Raw genomic sequence first — 18500 nt, forward strand, 5'->3', positions numbered from 1 at the left:
TCCAAGGTTTGAGATGTTGAGATTGCTTATCATAAGAGGAGGATTAAAGGATATTACCCCAACCAAGTACTAGGTGATGTCATGACACAAGAGACATACCGTGTGGAAAGGGAGGGGGATGGCAAGGATGACAAGAAGGAAGAAGAAGACAAGAAGAAGAAAAGCATAGCATTCAAGGCTAGCTCATCATTATCAAAGAACAAGGGCAAGTCCAAGAAAGAATCAAATGATGACGATGATCTTAGTGATTTTGATGATGAAGCGATGGCTCTCTTTGTACACAAGATGGGAAAATTCATGAAGAAGAAGGGCTATGGTGCAAGAAAGAGAAGAGATCACACTAAGAAGAAAGAGTATGTGAGAAGATGCTACAATTGCAAGAGCCCCGATCATGTAGTAGCAAATTGTCCATATAATAGTGACAATGATGAGGATGAGAAGAAGAAGCACAAGGAGGATAAGAAAGAAAAGAAGGAGAAGAAGGAGAAGAGAATGACCTTCCAAAAGAAGAAGAAGGGTGGAGGCTATGTTGTCACTTGGGATAGTGATGGTTCTTCGGATAGTGATAGCTCTAGTGATGATGACAAGAAATCTATCAAGAGAGCATTAGCAAGCATCGCCATCAACAAGAAGCTATCCATCTTCGACACTCCATCGATATGCCTCATGGCAAAGCCTACCAAGGTAAATTATAAAGCCAGAGGAAGGCATTGGGTGCTTGATAGTGGGTGCACACAACACATGACCAGTGATCCAAGAATGTTCAATTCAATCAGTAAAAACAAGAGCAATGGGATTGATAGTATCACATTTGGTGACAATGGCAAAGGCAAGGTCAAAGGGCTTGGTAAGATTGCAATATCCAATGATTTGAGCATTTCCAATGTGCTACTAGTAGAGAGCTTGAACTTCAACCTATTATCGGTAGCTCAATTGTGTGATCTTGGTTTCAAGTGCATATTTGGTGTGGATGATGTAGAGATCATAAGTGTAGATGGCTCTAACTTGATATTCAAGGGATTTAGATATGAGAATCTATACTTAGTTGATTTCAATGCTAGAGAAGCTCAATTGTCAACATGTTTGATCACTAAGTCTAGCATGGGTTGGTTATGGCATAGAAGGCTTGGTCATGTTGGAATAAAACAATTAAATAAATTGATTAAGCATGAATTAGTTAGAGGCTTGAAAGATGTCACATTTGAGAAGGATAAGCTCTGTAGTGCATGTCAAGCTAGAAAGCAATTTGGTAACACACATCCTAAGAAGAGCATGATGAGCACATCCAAGGCATTTGAGTTGATGCATATGGACTTGTTTGGACCAACCACATACACTAGCATTGGTGGAAACAAATATGGATTTGTGATTGTGGATGATTTCACTAGATACACATGGGTGTTCTTTCTTATTGACAAGAGTGATGTGTTTGCAACATTCAAATCTTTTGTCAAAGGAATTCACAATGAGTTTGAAACAACAATCAAGAAAGTTAGAAGTGATAATGGTAGTAAATTCAAGAACACTAGAATTGATGAGTTATGTGATGAATTTAGAATTAGACATCAATTCTCGGCCAAGTGTACTCCTCAATCAAATGGGCTAGTTGAAAGAAAGAATAGAACCTTGATTGATATGGCAAGATCAATGTTGAGTGAGTACAATGTGAGTCATTCATTTTGGGCCAAAGCAATTAATATGGCTTGCTACTATAGCAACCGACTATATTGTCACCCCATGATGGAAAAGACACCTTATGAGCTATTGAATGAAAGAAAGCCCAACATAGCATACTTTCGGGTCTTTGGTTGTAAATGCTATATATTGAAGAAAGGCACTAGATTGAGCAAGTTTGAGAAAAAATATGATGAAGGTTTCTTGCTTGGTTACTCTACTACTATCAAGGCTTATAGAGTGTGGAATTTGGCTAGTAGTACTCTTGAGGAGGTTCATGATGTGGAGTTTGATGAAACAAATGGTTCTCAAGAGAAAGATGAGAATCTAGATGATGTAAGAGGCACTCAATTGGTTAATGCAATGAAGAACATGGACATTGGTGAGTTAAGGCCTATAGAGGTAATTGATATTGAAGATGACAAGAATCAAGTGCACTCTAACTCAAATGTGCAAGCTAGTGGTTCTCATGATCAAATCCAAGCAAGCACTAGTAATGGCAATGTGCAAGATCAACAAATGGCTAGTTCATCATTTCAACCAAGTGATCAATCAAATGCTAGCAATCAAGTGCAAGTGCTTCAATCAACCAATGTTGCAAGAGATCATCCATTGGACACTATCATTGGTGATATTTCAGGAGGTGTGCAAACTAGATCAAAGTTGGCTTCATTTTGTGAGCACTTCTCATTTGTGTCATCCATTGAACCTAAGAAGATAGATGAAGCTTTGAGGGATGTTGATGTAACGTCCCGCCTCTCCAAGGCCGGGCTCGCTTACATCTGACAGCTTCTCTAGGATATAGACTGCCCTCACAGACCAACATAGGTCTTTTCTGCGCACTTTGTCCTCATTCATGCGCACCCGGGCAGAACTTCCCGGTCGGTCACCCATCGCTCCTGGCCAAGCACGCTTAACCTCGGAGTTATTTGCAGATGGGCTTCCGGAAAAGAAGTTGCAACTTATTGGTATGAGTATCCTATTAATCCTGTTAAGCCCTAGGCCAGGATGTTACAGTTGATTGGGTCAATGCTATGCATGAAGAGCTAAACAACTTCACAAGAAACCAAGTATGGGAGTTAGTAGAGAGGCCTATGGATCATAATGTGATTGGAACCAAGTGGGTCTTTCAAAACAAGCAAGATCAAGATGGGATAGTAATAAGGAACAAAGCAAGATTAGTGGCTCAAGGTTACACTCAAGTTGAAGGTCTTGACATTGGAGAAATATATGCCCCGGTTGCAAGATTAGAAGCAATTAGGATCTTGTTAGCCTATGCTTGTGCCCACAACATCAAGTTGTACCAAATGGATGTGAAAAGTGCATTTCTAAATAGGTAATCAATGAGCTTATGTATGTTGAGCAACCTCCCGGTTTTGAAGATGAAAAGAAACCCAACTATGTGTTCAAGTTGAGAAAGGCTTTGTATGGATTGAAACAAGCACCTAGAGCATGGTATGAGAGATTGAGGGATTTCCTACTCTCTAAGGGATTCAAGATGGAAAAGGTTGACACCACTCTCTTCACCAAGAAACTTGGAAATGACTTGTTTGTAATGCAAATCTATGTTGATGATATCATCTTTGGGTCAACAAATCAAGAATTTTGTGAGGAGTTTGGCAAGATGATGGCAAGTGAGTTTGAGATGTCTATGATTGGAGAGCTTAGTTACTTCCTTGGTCTTCAAATCAAGCAAATGAAGAATAGTACATTTGTGAGTCAAGGCAAGTATATTAAGGACATGCTCAAAAAGTTTGAAATGGATGAGAGTAAAGCTATTAGTACACCAATGGGGACAAGTGGAAGCTTGGATAGTGATGCTAGTGGCAACATGGTGGATCAAAAGATGTATCGGTCTATGATTGGAAGTCTACTCTATGTGACCGCATCAAAACCGGATGTGATGTTTAGTGTATGCATGTGTGCTAGATTTCAAGCCTCACCAAGAGAAAGTCATTTGAAGGCAACAAAGAGAATATTGAGGTACTTAAAGCATACACAACATGTTGGATTATGGTATCCCAAAGGAGCAAGATTTAAGTTGATTGGATATTCGGATTCCAATTATGCGGGATGCAAAGTTGAGAGAAAGAGCACATCGGGCACGTGTCAACTATTGGAAAGATCACTTGTATCTTGGTCATCAAAGAAGTAAAATAGTGTAGCACTTTCAACCGCCGAAGCGGAGTACATTTTGGCCGGTAGTTGTTGTGCTCAATTACTTTGGATGAAGGCTACTTTGAGTGACTTTGGAATCAAGTTCAAGCAAGTGCCATTGCTATGTGACAATGAAAGTGTCGTAAAACTCACCAACAACCCGGTTCAACACTCAAGAACAAAGCATATAGATGTCCATCATCATTTCATAAGAGATCATCAACAAAAAGGGGACATTTGCATAGAAAGTGTGGGCACCAAAGATCAACTTGCTGACATATTCACCAAGCCACTTGATGAGAAGAGGTTTTGCAAGCTAAGGAATGAATTGAACATACTTGACTTCTCCAATATGTGTTGATGCACCCCCATTATATGACATGCCTCTCCTTCGAGTCAAGCAAGGTAAAGTTGATTGACATGTCATCCATCCATTGCTAAGGACATGATTAGTGCATCTAGACATATTTCACATTTGAATAGGCTTATTCATGAAAATCAAATGAATTTGATGCTTGTATGGTACCACTATTGCTTGTATGTTTGAAATGATCTAGTTGTAGCATATGACATGTTTGTGGACTTGTAAACCTAGTGTTTGATTTAGAAAATGAACTATAAGTGTTTAACTCAACATGGTACAAGATAACCCTTATTTGAAGGTGTGAAGAAGCTTGCCTTGGATCAAACCGAGTTAAATATCTTTTGCAAGTAATCTAGATTGAACCAAATTGGAAAAATGATCCTCACTTCACATGGCTTCACCCCAACATATCTATAATTTGAGGTCACCCCTATCTATACTTTAAGCCTTTGTGGTCATTGATGACAAAGGGGGAGAAATAGTGTACAAAGATAGTGAAGATATTAAAATAGTGTACAAAGATAGTGAAAAGGGGGAGAGATATTATATGACAAAAGAAGGGGATCAATTAAAATTTTGAGCATACAAATAGGGGGAGCAAGCTCATAAACTTGTATGGTGCATTTGAATGAGCATTACATATGTTTGCTTGCATGGTATAAGTTTAAATTTCAAATATCCATGTTTGTGTGGTGTATGCTAGTTGTAGGTTTGAATGTTGAAATGAAAAACTAGCATGCATAGGCTAAGTAACTAGACTTATGTTCATTCTATGGAAACTAGACCCTTGCATGTAATGTTGATCTCACGGGGTATTCTAGTTCTTGTATATGTCTAGTTACTAATGGTGCTAAGGATGGTATATTGGTGCACTCCGATTGGTATCACGCTTCAAAGGTCCATCTCTTATATCTTAGCATCATTTGGTAGAAATTGACTCCTATATTTCTGATCTAATCATATGTGCAAAACTACAATCCAAACTCTTAGCACATATGTAGGGGGAGCAATTGCTACCATTTGGGGTTCATGAAACTTGTCCATATCCTTTACACATGGTAAATATGCTTGGGCAAGCAACATGGATTCAAATGAACTTTAATTCATATCTTTGTATAAGGGTTGTCATCAATTACCAAAAAGGGGGAGATTGAAAGCTCTAGTTTGGTTTTGGTTAATTGATGAAACCCTAAGTGCTAACCTAGTTTATCAAGATGATTATGAGATAGGTAGCACTACTCCAAGTGATGAAGCAATGGTGAAGATCATGACAATGGTGATGGCATGGTGATGGTCAAATACTTAAACTTGGAAAAGAAGAAAGAGAAAAACAAAAGGCTCAAGGCAAAGGTATAAAATGTAGGAGCCATTTTGTTTTAGTGATCAAGACACTTAGTGAGCGTGATCACATTTAGGATAGATAGCCATACTATTAAGAGGAGTGAAACTCGTATCGAAATGCGGTTATCAAAGTGCCACTAGATGCCCTAATTCATTGCATATGCATTTAGGATCTAGTGAATCACTAACACCCTTGAAAATGTTTGTGAAAATTTGCTAACACATGTGCACAAGGTGATACACTTGGTGGTTAGCACACTTGAGCAAGGGTGAAGAAGACAGAGGTGATGCCAGCGTCGATCGTGTGACCGGACGCTGGATCTAATTGCACCGGACGCTGACTGCCTGCGTCCGGTCGCGCTGACCTGGCGGCACAGTGCCTAGGGTTAACCATCGGACGCTAGACTGTGTCCGGTCATAGTGGACTGGACGCGTCCAGTCGTAGAAATACGCCTCGGGGAGCTTACTGGAAACGACCGGACGCTGATGCTTCTGCGTCCGGTCAGTTTTGCCGGAGCATCTGGCCAGCTTCGTAGCCGTTGAAATCTGACGAACAGCGTTTGAAGCTAGTGACGCGTAGCGTCCATCGGGCGACCGGACACTGAGGGCCAGCGTCCGGTCAAGTCTGACCGGAGCGTCCGGTCAGCCCGCAATGTGCCCAGTGAAGGGGTACAACGGCTCTATTTCGTGGGGGCTTCTATTTAAGCCCTATGGCCGGCTCAAGCTCACTCACTTGCACATTTTCATTGACATAGCAACCTTGTGAGCTTAGCCAAAGTCCTCCCACTCATCTCCATCATTGATTCATCATCTTTGTGAGATTGGGAGAGAATCCAAGTGCATTGCTTGAGTGATTGCATCTAGAGGCACTTGGTATTCGTGTTGCGCTGCGGATTTCGCTTGTTACTCTTGGTGGTTGCCACCACCTAGATGGCTCGGTGCAGCGGTAGAGGATCGGCACGAGTTGGTGATTGTTCGTGGCCGCCTTCGGTGATTGTGAGGGGAGTTGTACCTTCTCTAGCGGAGTGCTGAAAGGTAACTCTAGTAAATTGCTCGTGTCATTGAGTTACCTCACTTGTGGGTCGGTTCTTGCGGTGTCCTATCGTGTGGACGAGGTTTGTGAAACACCTCTTAGCCACCGAACCACCAAGTGTTGGTCGACACAACGGGGACATAGCGTGTTGGCAAGCACGTGAACCTCGAGAGAAAATCGATTGTCTCTTGTCTTTGGCATTCTCCCAGTGATTGGCTATATATTCATCTTGTGATTGGTTCATTCCCTACACGTTGGTATAATCACTCTACTCACTTATTTACATTCTTGCAAACTAGTTGATACAAGCTCTTTAGTGTAATTAGAATTGAGAGCTTGCTTTATTATTTACATTCATCTGGTTGAGCTCTTTAGAGTAGCAAGGTTGAGAGCTCTTAGTGAGTAATTACATAGCAAGTTTGTGTGCCTAAGTAATCATTGCAACTAGAATTGTTGAATAGGTGGCTTGCAACCCTTGTAGAGCTAGAGCAAGTTTGCATTATGCTATTTGTCATACTAATCAAATTGCTCTAGTTGATTTGTAGATTTTTAAATAGGCTATTCACCCCCCCCCTCTAGCCATATTAGGACCTTTCACCGTTGTACTTCCACATCGGCTGCATCCTCTCCACCAATGGTGCAACCCGATGGCGGTAGAGGGTGTGGAACACCCGCACCCCATCAAGGCCACGCCGCACGAGCTTCCGGAGCTCCTCCTCGATGAACTCCACCTTCTTCTTCTCCCGATGGGCACAACCCCATGACCAACTATCCTGCTTCTCTAGCCTCCCTCCGGTGAACGCTGGGAACAGCGCCTCCGCCAGATTCCTGTGCCACCCCTGGTTGGAGTCGCAGGGGATGTACGCAGGATATGAGCCTCCCACGCTCGGTTTTCTCTACAGGGCAAAACCCCCCACCGGTGCGACCTTGGGTAGATTCCCCACCGTCAAAGCTCTCCCAGAGAATAGCTGCCGGAAGAAGTCCACGTGCGGCTCCATCCTGAGGAAAGCCTCGTAGACGATGACGAAGCCGGCGATGTGCAGCACCCCCGTTGGATTGAGGTGTTGCAGCTCTAGACCCCACTCATTGAGGAGTCAGTGCAGAAACCAGTGCGCGGGGTATCCTAACCCACGCTCATGGAAGGCGAGAAAGGAAACCACCTCACCGGGCCGAGGTTGTGGAAACTCCTCCCTCCCGGGAGCCCTCCAGTGCGTCACCTCCTTTGGCGGTAGAAACCCCTTCACGGCGAAGGCCTTCAACACTGACTCCCTCACAGTGGACGACCTCTAGTCCAACATTTCGCTCCGAGATCGCAAAAGGATTTGTGAGTTTTCTCTTCTCCCTTGCTCTCTCCCTTTTCTTTCCTAGAAACCGTCGTAGCTCTCAAGAACACTCTCAGCAAGAAGGAAAAGGAAAGGAGGCGGCAGATGAGTAACAGGCAAAAGAACAGGGTGAAAACCTTTTGCCTTCTCCTACTTAAAGAAAAGGGCACAACAGTTAGGGGAGGGCGCGCCGATCGGGAAAGACAAAATGGCGGAGCAAAAACAAACTCTCTCTTTCCCATTTAATGCAGATAAGACGCACCCTGGCCGATGAGACGTGCCCTGCCCGACGGAATGGCTCCTAATCAGATGGGACGTGGCCTGGGCATGGCCCACCACTACCGCACGCCAACCACTACTGCTCGATGGGCACAAGAACCAAAGCGCCACCACACGTAGGCGACCCTCCACTTCCCCAGGCGGGACTTAGAAAAAACCCAAAAATGGGACCTCCGCCAGGAGAGACCATCGGGCTTCCAAAAAGTCGATCAAATGGATCAGGAAAACACACCGAGGGACAGGCAAGGAGCAAAGGGATGCCCCATGTAGGCCATGCCGACTCTATCACAAACGACGAGCATGGGTCCTGGTCGAACATTTCCGACTGGAGCTCTCCAAACCCCGTCACTCGAGTCATCAAGGTAACACTACCGACCCCCTCTATTTCTTTATAATCATTACATACATCCATACGTGCATTCATTCCATACGCCCATAGCCCTAGATGATTCGGGCCTTGAACCGCCCAGGGGCTCGGGAACTAAGCATCGCACGTGCAGCGAAATGCATCACAACGCTCCGTGTTTCGTCATGAAGCGGCAGTTGCCTCATTCGACATGAGCAACAACAGAGCCAGGGGAGAAAATGCAGATGAGCCCCGTGCAGCCCTCGCCTAGTCTGGCAGACAGGGTCATCTCATCCTTCTTGTTCGATCCTAAGCCTCTGCCAAGCCCACAGAATCTCCATCGAGGGGAGGCCATTAGGCCACCTAGGTCAGTCTCTAGAATGACCCAGGCATCTGTTGGGTTGAAGGTAAAGGAGGAATGGAATGTCACAAGAGGGCTATGCCGACCCCGTCACGAATGACGGACCTGGATTCCACTTGATCATACCCGTTAGCGAACTCACCGAGTGCGTCACTCGAGCCCGAGCGATCGGGACAAGCGACAAAACTTAGCCCCTTTGGTTGTAAAAAACTAAGGACGAGGTAACGCACACAACTTAAATTGACCCCTACTAAGGCCCAATGGGGCTCGGGGGCTCAAGACACCAAATGCCTAGGTCTGCGACCCTGAACTCACTCCATCCGGCTATGCTTCGACTGCACACCAAAACGCCTGGGTCTGTGACCCCAAACTCGCCCCATCTAGCTACAATTAGACTACACACCAAACACCTAGGTCTGTGACCCTGAACTCACCCCATCAGGATCCGCGAGCCTCGGCTCACCCGATCCCTAAAACTAACTAACTACCTCGGCTGCACGGGCTGCACCAAGGCTAGGATCCACGACTCCGACTCGCCCGATCCCATGGCGCATACCGATGCCAGGACCTGCGAGTTCCATCTCGTCCGATCCCTAAGACTAACTGCCTCACCCGGTCCCACGACGCGCACCGACGCCAGGATCCACGAGCTCTGTCTCACCCAATCCCTCAAAAATAACCGCCTCGGCTGCGCAACGACACCTTGGTTGATGACTCCATCTCGACTGACAAACACGCACACACGCCCGCTGACAAAACACCCCCAGACGATTCTACCCGAATCGCCCAGGGACTTGGGGGCTACACCCGCGGGTGCGCTCACGCGCACCCGCTGTCAAGATAAAAATCCCCCAGACGATTCTACCCAAATCGCCAGGGGGCTCAGGGGCTCCTGTCAGGTTCATAAACCCGGGGTCCCTCGTGGACCGGCTTCCCAAAGAAAGGCTTGGCCCAAGCAGATAGCGCGCGACTCAGGGGTTGGCCCAGGTATATAAACAGCATACCAGAAGGGCGATCCAATCACCGACCGAAAGGTCTGGCCGAGGAGGAGCGACGCCTGTTTTCCGACTCCGGCCCACCTCTCCAACTAGAGGGCTCACTTCGGTCTCCATCCCGCCTCCGGACGGCCTCTCTGATCGGAAGGCCTAGCCAAAGCACTACTTCCGACTCCGACCCCACGTCTCCGACCGGGGTACACAAAAATCCTGCTCACTAATCTCCGACTGGCGCGATCAGAACCGACTGGGACCAACCGACCGGGGATGCCTGCTCAGAAAGGACTGGGGAACGAATGGAGAAAGCAAGGTAGAGCGCACAAGTCAAACCATGACACCAGGGACCGTACCATGTACACCTGCAGAAATAGTATTCTACAACAGCCCTGACACAAACAGTGTTGTAGGTGCTGATATTTTCCTCAACAGTATTGTGGGCACCATTAACTGCCATACAGTAAGGCCCCCCACATGCCTCTGGGCATCGATGGTGTTGTGGGCGCTGGCTTTTACCATACCGGACGAACATGATAAAAACCCCTTGCCTACCTCAGGTATCAACAGTATGGCAGACGCCAACGTCTGCCATGCCCGAAGAAGACAACACCACCTCCCACGAGCATCTGACATTCAACAGTATTGTGGGCGCCTACCATCATCCTGTACCCGCTGACGTGGGCAGCAAGGCTTAGAAGCATACATACTCTCTCCCTCTCACTTGTAAAGCCATCCCCTTCATCTATAAAAGGAGATTAAAAGGAGATGCGCTCTGTCCCAACATTCAAGTGAATCTAGATCCATTCAAGCCATTCTAGATTCATTAGATCGATCAAGTTCACTAGCACACAACCACAGAACCACCAGGTTCAAACCTCAAGCACACGCTTGAACACTTAGCTCATAGCGGAGCTCCTGTCGCTCTTGGCCCTTCCGATCAGAGCCGACCAGACTTCTTGTGCCCCCATCTTTCTCCTCCTCATTTCTAACCTCACTGCAAACTTCGAGCACCTGGGCTCAGGAATAAAGTCACCGACCGACTCAAACTAGACATAGGGCACGTTGCCTGAACTAGTATAAACCCCGTGTCATTGAGTGCTAGGCCACCTCCGATCACAATGTACGATAAAACTATAAATATTTACTTGTTGGTCACTTTCTGCACCGACAATGACACTGTGCTAGAATTGCATTTCTGGACGGAAGTGTTTTGTACTTTTCTTACGGGCATGACGAATTGCTCGCAATCCAAGCTCGGACCATTCCAATATGCCCCAATACCACAGTACCACTAGTGTTGGTGTTTCGAATCATCGACTAGTAAATTTGTGATTTGCGCGTCTGGCCCGGATGGTGTGCTCGGAGGACACAAGAATTTCCCTATGTCCATTCTGCCGCTGCTCGTGTTACCGGCACTAGTTTGTAATAGGGGTTACAAACGGTCGAGAGAGAGAGCAGGTCCCAAGTCTCTGGTGAAAGAGTCGAGCGGAGGTGAGTCTCGTTGAGCTCGTTCCGCCGTGCCCTTTGTGGGGCATCCTGCTTCCTCTTTTATAGATGAAGGGAAGGTGCAGGTTACACGAGAGAGAGAGAGAAGCGAGGAGTTAGAAAGCCTCTAGGTTTGCAGCGCCCTTCATCTCCTTTATGCGGGTCCCGCCGGTCCTGTAAATGATGATGGAGACGGCTCCATGTTGCGACCTAGTTCATCACTGGTGCTATACGTGGGCGTCGTCAGACGGTCGTGACGCTCCATTCCATCCCGGCGGACGGCATGGTTAGCGGATACCCCCGTTGGAAGTTGTACGGGGATTAGGTAGCATAGCGCCGGCACACTCGATACTGATGGCGATGTGAGTCCTCAAGTATGGTTCGTCGTGGCCGCGGGTCACGTCAAGACGCGCCTACTCCCTTTTTGGTGTCAGAAGTTTGACCCTAGGTTCGTACTCTTAGACCCGTAGTGATTGGAGGCGTTTCGGACCCCCGTCGAGCGAGGCGAAATCCCCCCTTCGATGGGTCTGGTGAGGCGAAGTCTGCGCCCGAGGGGTTGGGCGAGATGGAGCCCGCGCCCTCGGGGTCAGACGTGACGGAGCCCGCGCCCTCGGGGTCAGACGAGACGAAGCCTGCTCCTGAGGGGTCGCGCGAGACGGAGCCCGCGCCCTCGGGGTTAGGCGTGATGGAGCCCGTGCCCTCGGGGTCGGGCGAAACGAAGCCCGTATCTTCGGGGCCGGACGAGATCAAAATACGCTCTTGACCATCCGGACGAGTTAGCGTTCGCGGCCATCAACTTCCTTCTTCCAGTTATCCCTAATACTGATATCCGACAGTAGCCTCCGAGCCTGCAGATGAGTCGGATACTTCTTTCAAGGCTTTCAGATAGAAGAATTCTGAGGGTTTTGATCTCTCTTTGCGGACCACGGGATATCGATCTTCCTTCTTCTCGATAGTAGATATCACTGCTCAGTGGGTTCAGCAGTCAGCATCCGCAATAAATTAAATATATATATACACTTGGTTTTGAGAAATCAGAGCAGACACTCAATAATGGAGACGGGAGGTGGACGGCAGCATGCAACACGAGGACCTGCCGGCCTCGGCCTCCCGCTGGGCCTCGCCTACTCATCGCTGCTCCTCAACGCCGTCTTCCTCGCGCACCACTTCATCCTCTCGCCGTCGCTGCTGCTCCGTGACGACGACGGTGGCGGCAGCTGCGGGCTCACCTGGTCTCTGCAGGCGGCCAGGGAGGCCGAGGCGGTGGCCGCCGTCGAGTGCTCGGGCCACGGGCAGGTGTTCCTCGATGGCATCACCGGCGAGGACGGGCGGCCCGGGTGCGAGTGCAACAGCTGCTTCGGCGGGCCGGACTGCTCCCTCCGCACGCCCAACTGCACCGCCGACGCCGACAGGTATATTTTCGCGTGCTTCTGCTTCTGCTTCTGCTTCTGCTTCTGCTTGTTTCAGCTGGGCGAGCACTCTAGCTTCTCTCGTGTCCATGATGGCAAGTAGAGACGCATAATTTTTGCCTGCTCTGAGTACTATTATTAGCTTGAAACAAATTATACTTTAGGTGTTGTTTGCTTCCACCGCGGCAACCTTAATAACACAAACGAAACAGCTACCAGCGTCAACGCAAAAGGTGAATCAACGATTACCTTCTTTGTTTGGTCGAGTGGTGATAACGGGAAGCAGATTTTTCTCTCTTCTTTTTAGGCCCTTGCCCTAACGATTATAATAAATAATCAAATTATATAATTTTGGTCTAAACAAGATTTATTATACGATGGATTATTATAATCAAAACTCTTAGGGCCCGTTTGTTCCAAATAAGTCACCTACTTATAAGTTAAAAAATGAAATAAGTGACTGATTTTGTCAAACACCACCAACTTATAAGTTACCCCTGCTTATAAGAAATAAGCTGGTTCACCCCTGCTTAAAACTTATAAGCCACCCTTTTCCACGTAGGGCCCACATCTTTCACTTTACAGGCATGAGCTTATAAGTCATCTACGACCAAACAGGCATGACTTATAAGTCACTGATTTTCAGTCACCTGACTTATGGAAACCAAACAGGGCCTTAATTACTATAGTCCCATAGTCTAGGTGATACCAGATAGTGGATTATAGGTTCTCTGGAAGTCGAACTTTCCCCCCGACGAAGTCCAACTTACCAAACTATAAAAAATAAGATAGAAATCTCTCGCTTTAACCAATCATAGTCGACCACCATAATCCGTCGATCCAAACACTTATTGTAAATCTATAATCTTGATTATAATAATCTTATATATAATCCATATTATAATAATCAAGCTGTGATCCGGGAAGGCCCTTATTAGGACAGTTTCAATAAATAGTTTTCATGGCAAGGTAATAGTGTATTTATTGGAATTAAAGAGAGGAGAGAAGAAATGACTTGAAATTATTTACATTGTTGGACTATTGTAGCCACCGTAGCAGAAACTAGATAAAGCTCTAAAAATACTTGTTTCTGCGGCCTCATCATTTACCTTATTCATTTTGTTGAAAATAATTTTATTTTGACAGCTTCGTTCGTGCTATAATGTTTGCTATAATGGCTCTATTCGCTTGTCTTATAATACGTACTTTTCAGCTTTTTTTTAGCCAAAACAATATTTTTCTCTCACAATAAATCAGCCGAAAAAGTATTTCACCTTTTTCTTTCAGCGAAACGAACCGGACCAATAACCCAACAGCAGCGCTACTGTGTTTTGGTCGGAGCTCTTTTGTGGACACCAGCTTCAACTTGCGAGTTTGCGTGGGTGATGATTGGGAGGGACACGTGGGCCATGGACGGATACGTACAGCCTTAGCTTTTTGTTTAGTGCGGAGATGCATCCACATATTAATTAATACTAGCTAAAATTAGGAGTATTAATAAATCCTAACACATCTAATAGATGAATTAACTATTAGTACTCCCACAAATAAAAAACATAAGGTATCTGTAAGTATTTAAACCTAAATTAAAAAGAACTCTAGGAATAAATCCTCTAAAAGACAACATGCACATGTGTAGAAACCTTTAATGTTTATCATAAGCTCAAATATGTAATTATAAATGATATACATAATTTATTTTACCATATACTCCATGTCCATGAAAGAATGAATTTCTAACAACTTTAGGATAGATTAGTAAACAAGATAAAAGACCATACTGCCCCTCATTAAACTGTTAGAACCTTAATAGTTCTCAAGTTATCGAGAATTTTAATTGAGTAGTGCCGTTTGGAGTATCCAATAGCAGCGCAGAAAGGACAATAAAAGCACCAGGTGTTAAATGAGACCCAGACTACAAGAGAGATTAATGTGGATCAGTGGACTATCCATCTCCAGAAATCGATTCTTTTGGAGACAAAATTTGGGGCTAGAATTTGATTTTTTAAGAGATAGAGGGAGTAATGTCTTAAAATTGCTTGAATATCTTATATTTAAGAATGAAGAGAGTAGATGGCTACTGACTAAATACTCCCTCCATCCGGAAATTCAAGGCACTGAGAGCATCTCCAAGTGTTCCCAACAAAGTCTCCCAATCTATGATTTTTGGCAAGAATTGAAAAAACTATCTCCAAGAGTTTCCAATCCCATCTCCCAATCTTTTGGCATTTGGAAAAAAAACATGGAACGCACGGATATATTCGTGAATCGTGAGTGGAAGGCGCATGTACCGGTCCGCCAATCTGAAGGGCGTGAGAAAAATAAAGAGTAGAAAAAGGTTTATGATGCAAATGTACAAGAGAAAAAAAATATAAAAGTAGATAGGATAATTTAGAAATAGTATATGATTTTTGATATAAAATTGTCTTCTATTTTTTTTTTGAAACTGTGAATTATTGGAACGGTTGAAAATGATCTTATTTATTCCTCCAAATACTTTTTGATGAGTTAGAAAATTCCATGCTTTTGCGAAGAAATTATTCGGAACTATTGGAGATGCTTTGACGCACACATAGCAGAAAAGAAATCTTTGCATGTCACAATTACCGGACAAAAATTACAGTCCTTTTTTGCGCTAATTGAAAAACTGTTAGTTCCTCCTGCCAGTACTAAACCGTTTCTGCTAATAATTAGCTAGGTAATTATTACCAGTAGATCCACGGCTAGCGTCGGCATGGTAAAACGTCATCGATGAAACCACAGTGGAGCGGAGCGCTCACAGTCCCGGGCCCCGGGCGTGCCGTTTGGTCTTTGGAGCTAACCATGTGCATGTGCTGACTGACGGTCGTGTTGTTTGTGGCAGCGGGAACCCGTTGTTCTTGGAGCCGTACTGGCGGCGTCACGCGGCGGCCAGCGCCGTGGTGTTCTCCGGGTGGCACCGCATGAGCTACACCACCACCGGCCGGTTCCAGTCCGTGGAGCTGGAGCGCCAGATCCTGCGCCTGCACAGGGCCGTGGGCAACGCCGTCGCAGACGACAAGCACCTGGTCTTCGCCAGCGGCTCGCTGCAGCTCATAAACGCGCTGGTGCACGCGCTGTCCCCGGACGCCATGGCCGCCAAGCCGCCGTCCAGAGTGGTCGCGGCCGCGCCGTATTACCCGGTCGGTCAGCCTTTTCAATCATCCATCCACCCATCTAATTAAGGCAAGTCATTTCTTATGCTGAATCCATATATACCGTGCAGTCATACAGATTGCAAACCTCCATGTTCGACGGCCGTGAGTACAGGTGGGCCGGAACCACGGCCTTGTGGACCAACGCGTCACGGACGAACTCCACCGACGGCTTCATCGAGTTCGTCACGTCGCCTAACAACCCGGACGCCATGCTCCGCAAGCCCGTCCTCTGCAGCTCGGCGTCGGCGATCGTCGACCACGCGTACTACTGGCCGCACTTCACGCACATCCCTGCGGCCGCCGACGAGGACATCATGATGTTCACCATCTCCAAGCCATCCGGGCATGCTGGCAGCAGATTCGGGTATGTACGTCACGTGTGCATGGGCAGACAGAGTGACACACAACTCATCCTGCGCATTGCATTGCACGCTGCAGATGGGCGCTGATCAGGGATGACGAGGTGGCCCAGAGGGCGTTAGACTACCTGTCGAACAGCAACATGGGCGCGTCCCGGGACACCCAGCTGCGGATGCTGGGGATCGTCAGGTTCATGCTGGACAACCTGCACGGCAAGGACGACATCTTCGGCTTCGGGCACGACGTGATGCGCAGCAGATGGCTCAGGCTCAGCGCCGTCGTGTCGCGGTCCCGCCGCATCTCGCTGCAGAAGATCATGCCCCAGTACTGCACCTACTTCAACCGGGTCAGAGAGCCATCCCCAGGTGAGCCGTGAGCGTTTGGAAATTGGAACGGAATCCGATCGAAAACGCTTGCATGCAGCTCACTCTGACGGCACTAACCGCCGGTGATTGAATTGGACAGCCTACGCATGGGTGAAGTGCGAGAGGGAGGAAGACGAAGACTGCTACGAGGCGCTGCTGAAGGCGAAGATCATCACGCGCTCCGGCGTCGAATATGAGGCGGGCAGCAGGTACACGAGGATCAGCCTCCTCAAGTCGGACGACGACTTCGACGTGCTCATGGAGAGGCTTCAGGATCTTGTCGATGCCGAGAAGTACGACGACGCTCCCAACGGTTCCAGCTCAATGTGATGACGGTAATCCATGGAAGCTTAATAAGTGGTCCGCCAATGCGGAAAGTACCAAATGCTAAACTCTGGGGTTCCATCGAGCCCATTGTTTTGTTTCTCGTGATATATAGCAGCTATGCGTAGTACTACGATCAGCTAGCCGCTGATTGTTCTACAAATGCTAGAAGATGTACAAGATTGTGAAGAGGCGTGGTAAGAATAAGATACAGTCAATGCTGCCAAAATGCGACCAGCTAGGCGCTGATTGTTCTACAAATGTACTGGAACAGTCAACTAGAAGTTGACTGTGTTCCCATAGTATAATTAACTACCTATATTGGGATTGGCGCAAATTGTGCGGTCAGTATATTGTTCCATTTATACAACTTCATTTTTCTCTCCTTGTCTGTAATAATGAATCATATGTTCTACTCTAACGTCAATGGTATTATTAATAGTTTTATTTAGATCAGTCTCAGTGGAGAATTTCATGGCGTTGTTTCTAAGATTGCCACATCACGTAGAATAAAATGAAACTTGGATGAAACACCCATTCTCAATGGAGAGTTTTATTCTACGGTTTCATAGACATTTAATTCCATGACTCATATAGAGTTGGTATTTGCGTCAAGAGTATGAAACTCATTTCTTCTCTCTCTTCTTAAAAGCCTTGCCACATCATCAAAAACGTTTATGTGGCAGCTCATTAAATGCAAATGAAACTACGGTGAGACTCCACTGAGACCGGCAGAAATAGAGGTTCAAGTGTTCAACCACGAGCGATCAGCACAGTATTTTAAATCAATAGCAGTATTGGGCTCACGTAATCAATAGCAGTATTGGGCTCACGTAATCAATAGCAGTACTGGGCTCACGTAATCAATAGCAGTACTGGGCCGTGTCACGGGCTACATAATGTGTGTACTAGCGCAAGTAGCCCAACCGGAATGCTATGACCATGTTTGGTTGCCACGCTGCGCATCTCGTATCCTTGGAGGCATCACCAAACACTGTACTTAAATCGACTTTTAAACTTGTTCTAGCTCAAATTGTTTCAAGTTAGATCAGATTGATAGAAAAGAGCACACATATTTATACACCAAATTAGTAAATGTATTTTCATAACATACTTATTATATGCCATAAATATTGTTAATATTTCCTATAAAATTAGTAAAGTTTGACTTAGAGTGATTCTAAAAATTTATTTATTTTGAGGCAGAGGGTGTACTAGCTATGGCCTTAGGCTACCTCAAACATTTTTTTAAAAAAAAATGGTGTCAGGCTACCTCAAAAAAGAAAAAAGCTATGGCCTTAGGCAGTGCCAATTTTTTGTCCAAATGTTATATTTGGTATGGCCTTTAGGCAGTGCCAAATTTTGACCAAAGTAGTATGTTTGGTTCGTGGCTAAGTCGAATTCAGACTGAAAGAGGCTAATGACAGTACTCATGTCAAGTTTTATCAAAACCATAAACATGACTCGTGAGGTCTACATGTCACAAAATCTTATTCTATATTGAACTGTAAG

The 18500-nt window shown here is 46.0% G+C and overlaps 1 protein-coding gene across 1 annotated transcript; it reads left to right on the plus strand.

Moving 5' to 3' along the window:
* Window positions 1-12380: 12380 nt before the first annotated feature.
* On the plus strand, window positions 12381-17418 carry LOC136452792 (alliin lyase-like). Its single transcript, XM_066453385.1, has 5 exons — window positions 12381-12766; window positions 15627-15924; window positions 16008-16303; window positions 16378-16664; window positions 16765-17418. Exons 1-5 carry the CDS (start codon window positions 12408-12410, stop codon window positions 16992-16994), a joined length of 1470 nt encoding a protein of 489 aa, XP_066309482.1. The 5' UTR covers window positions 12381-12407; the 3' UTR covers window positions 16995-17418.
* Window positions 17419-18500: the final 1082 nt, after the last annotated feature.

Source organism: Miscanthus floridulus, chromosome 5 (assembly GCF_019320115.1).
Source record: "Miscanthus floridulus cultivar M001 chromosome 5, ASM1932011v1, whole genome shotgun sequence".
Classification (NCBI taxonomy): Eukaryota; Viridiplantae; Streptophyta; class Magnoliopsida; order Poales; family Poaceae; genus Miscanthus; species Miscanthus floridulus.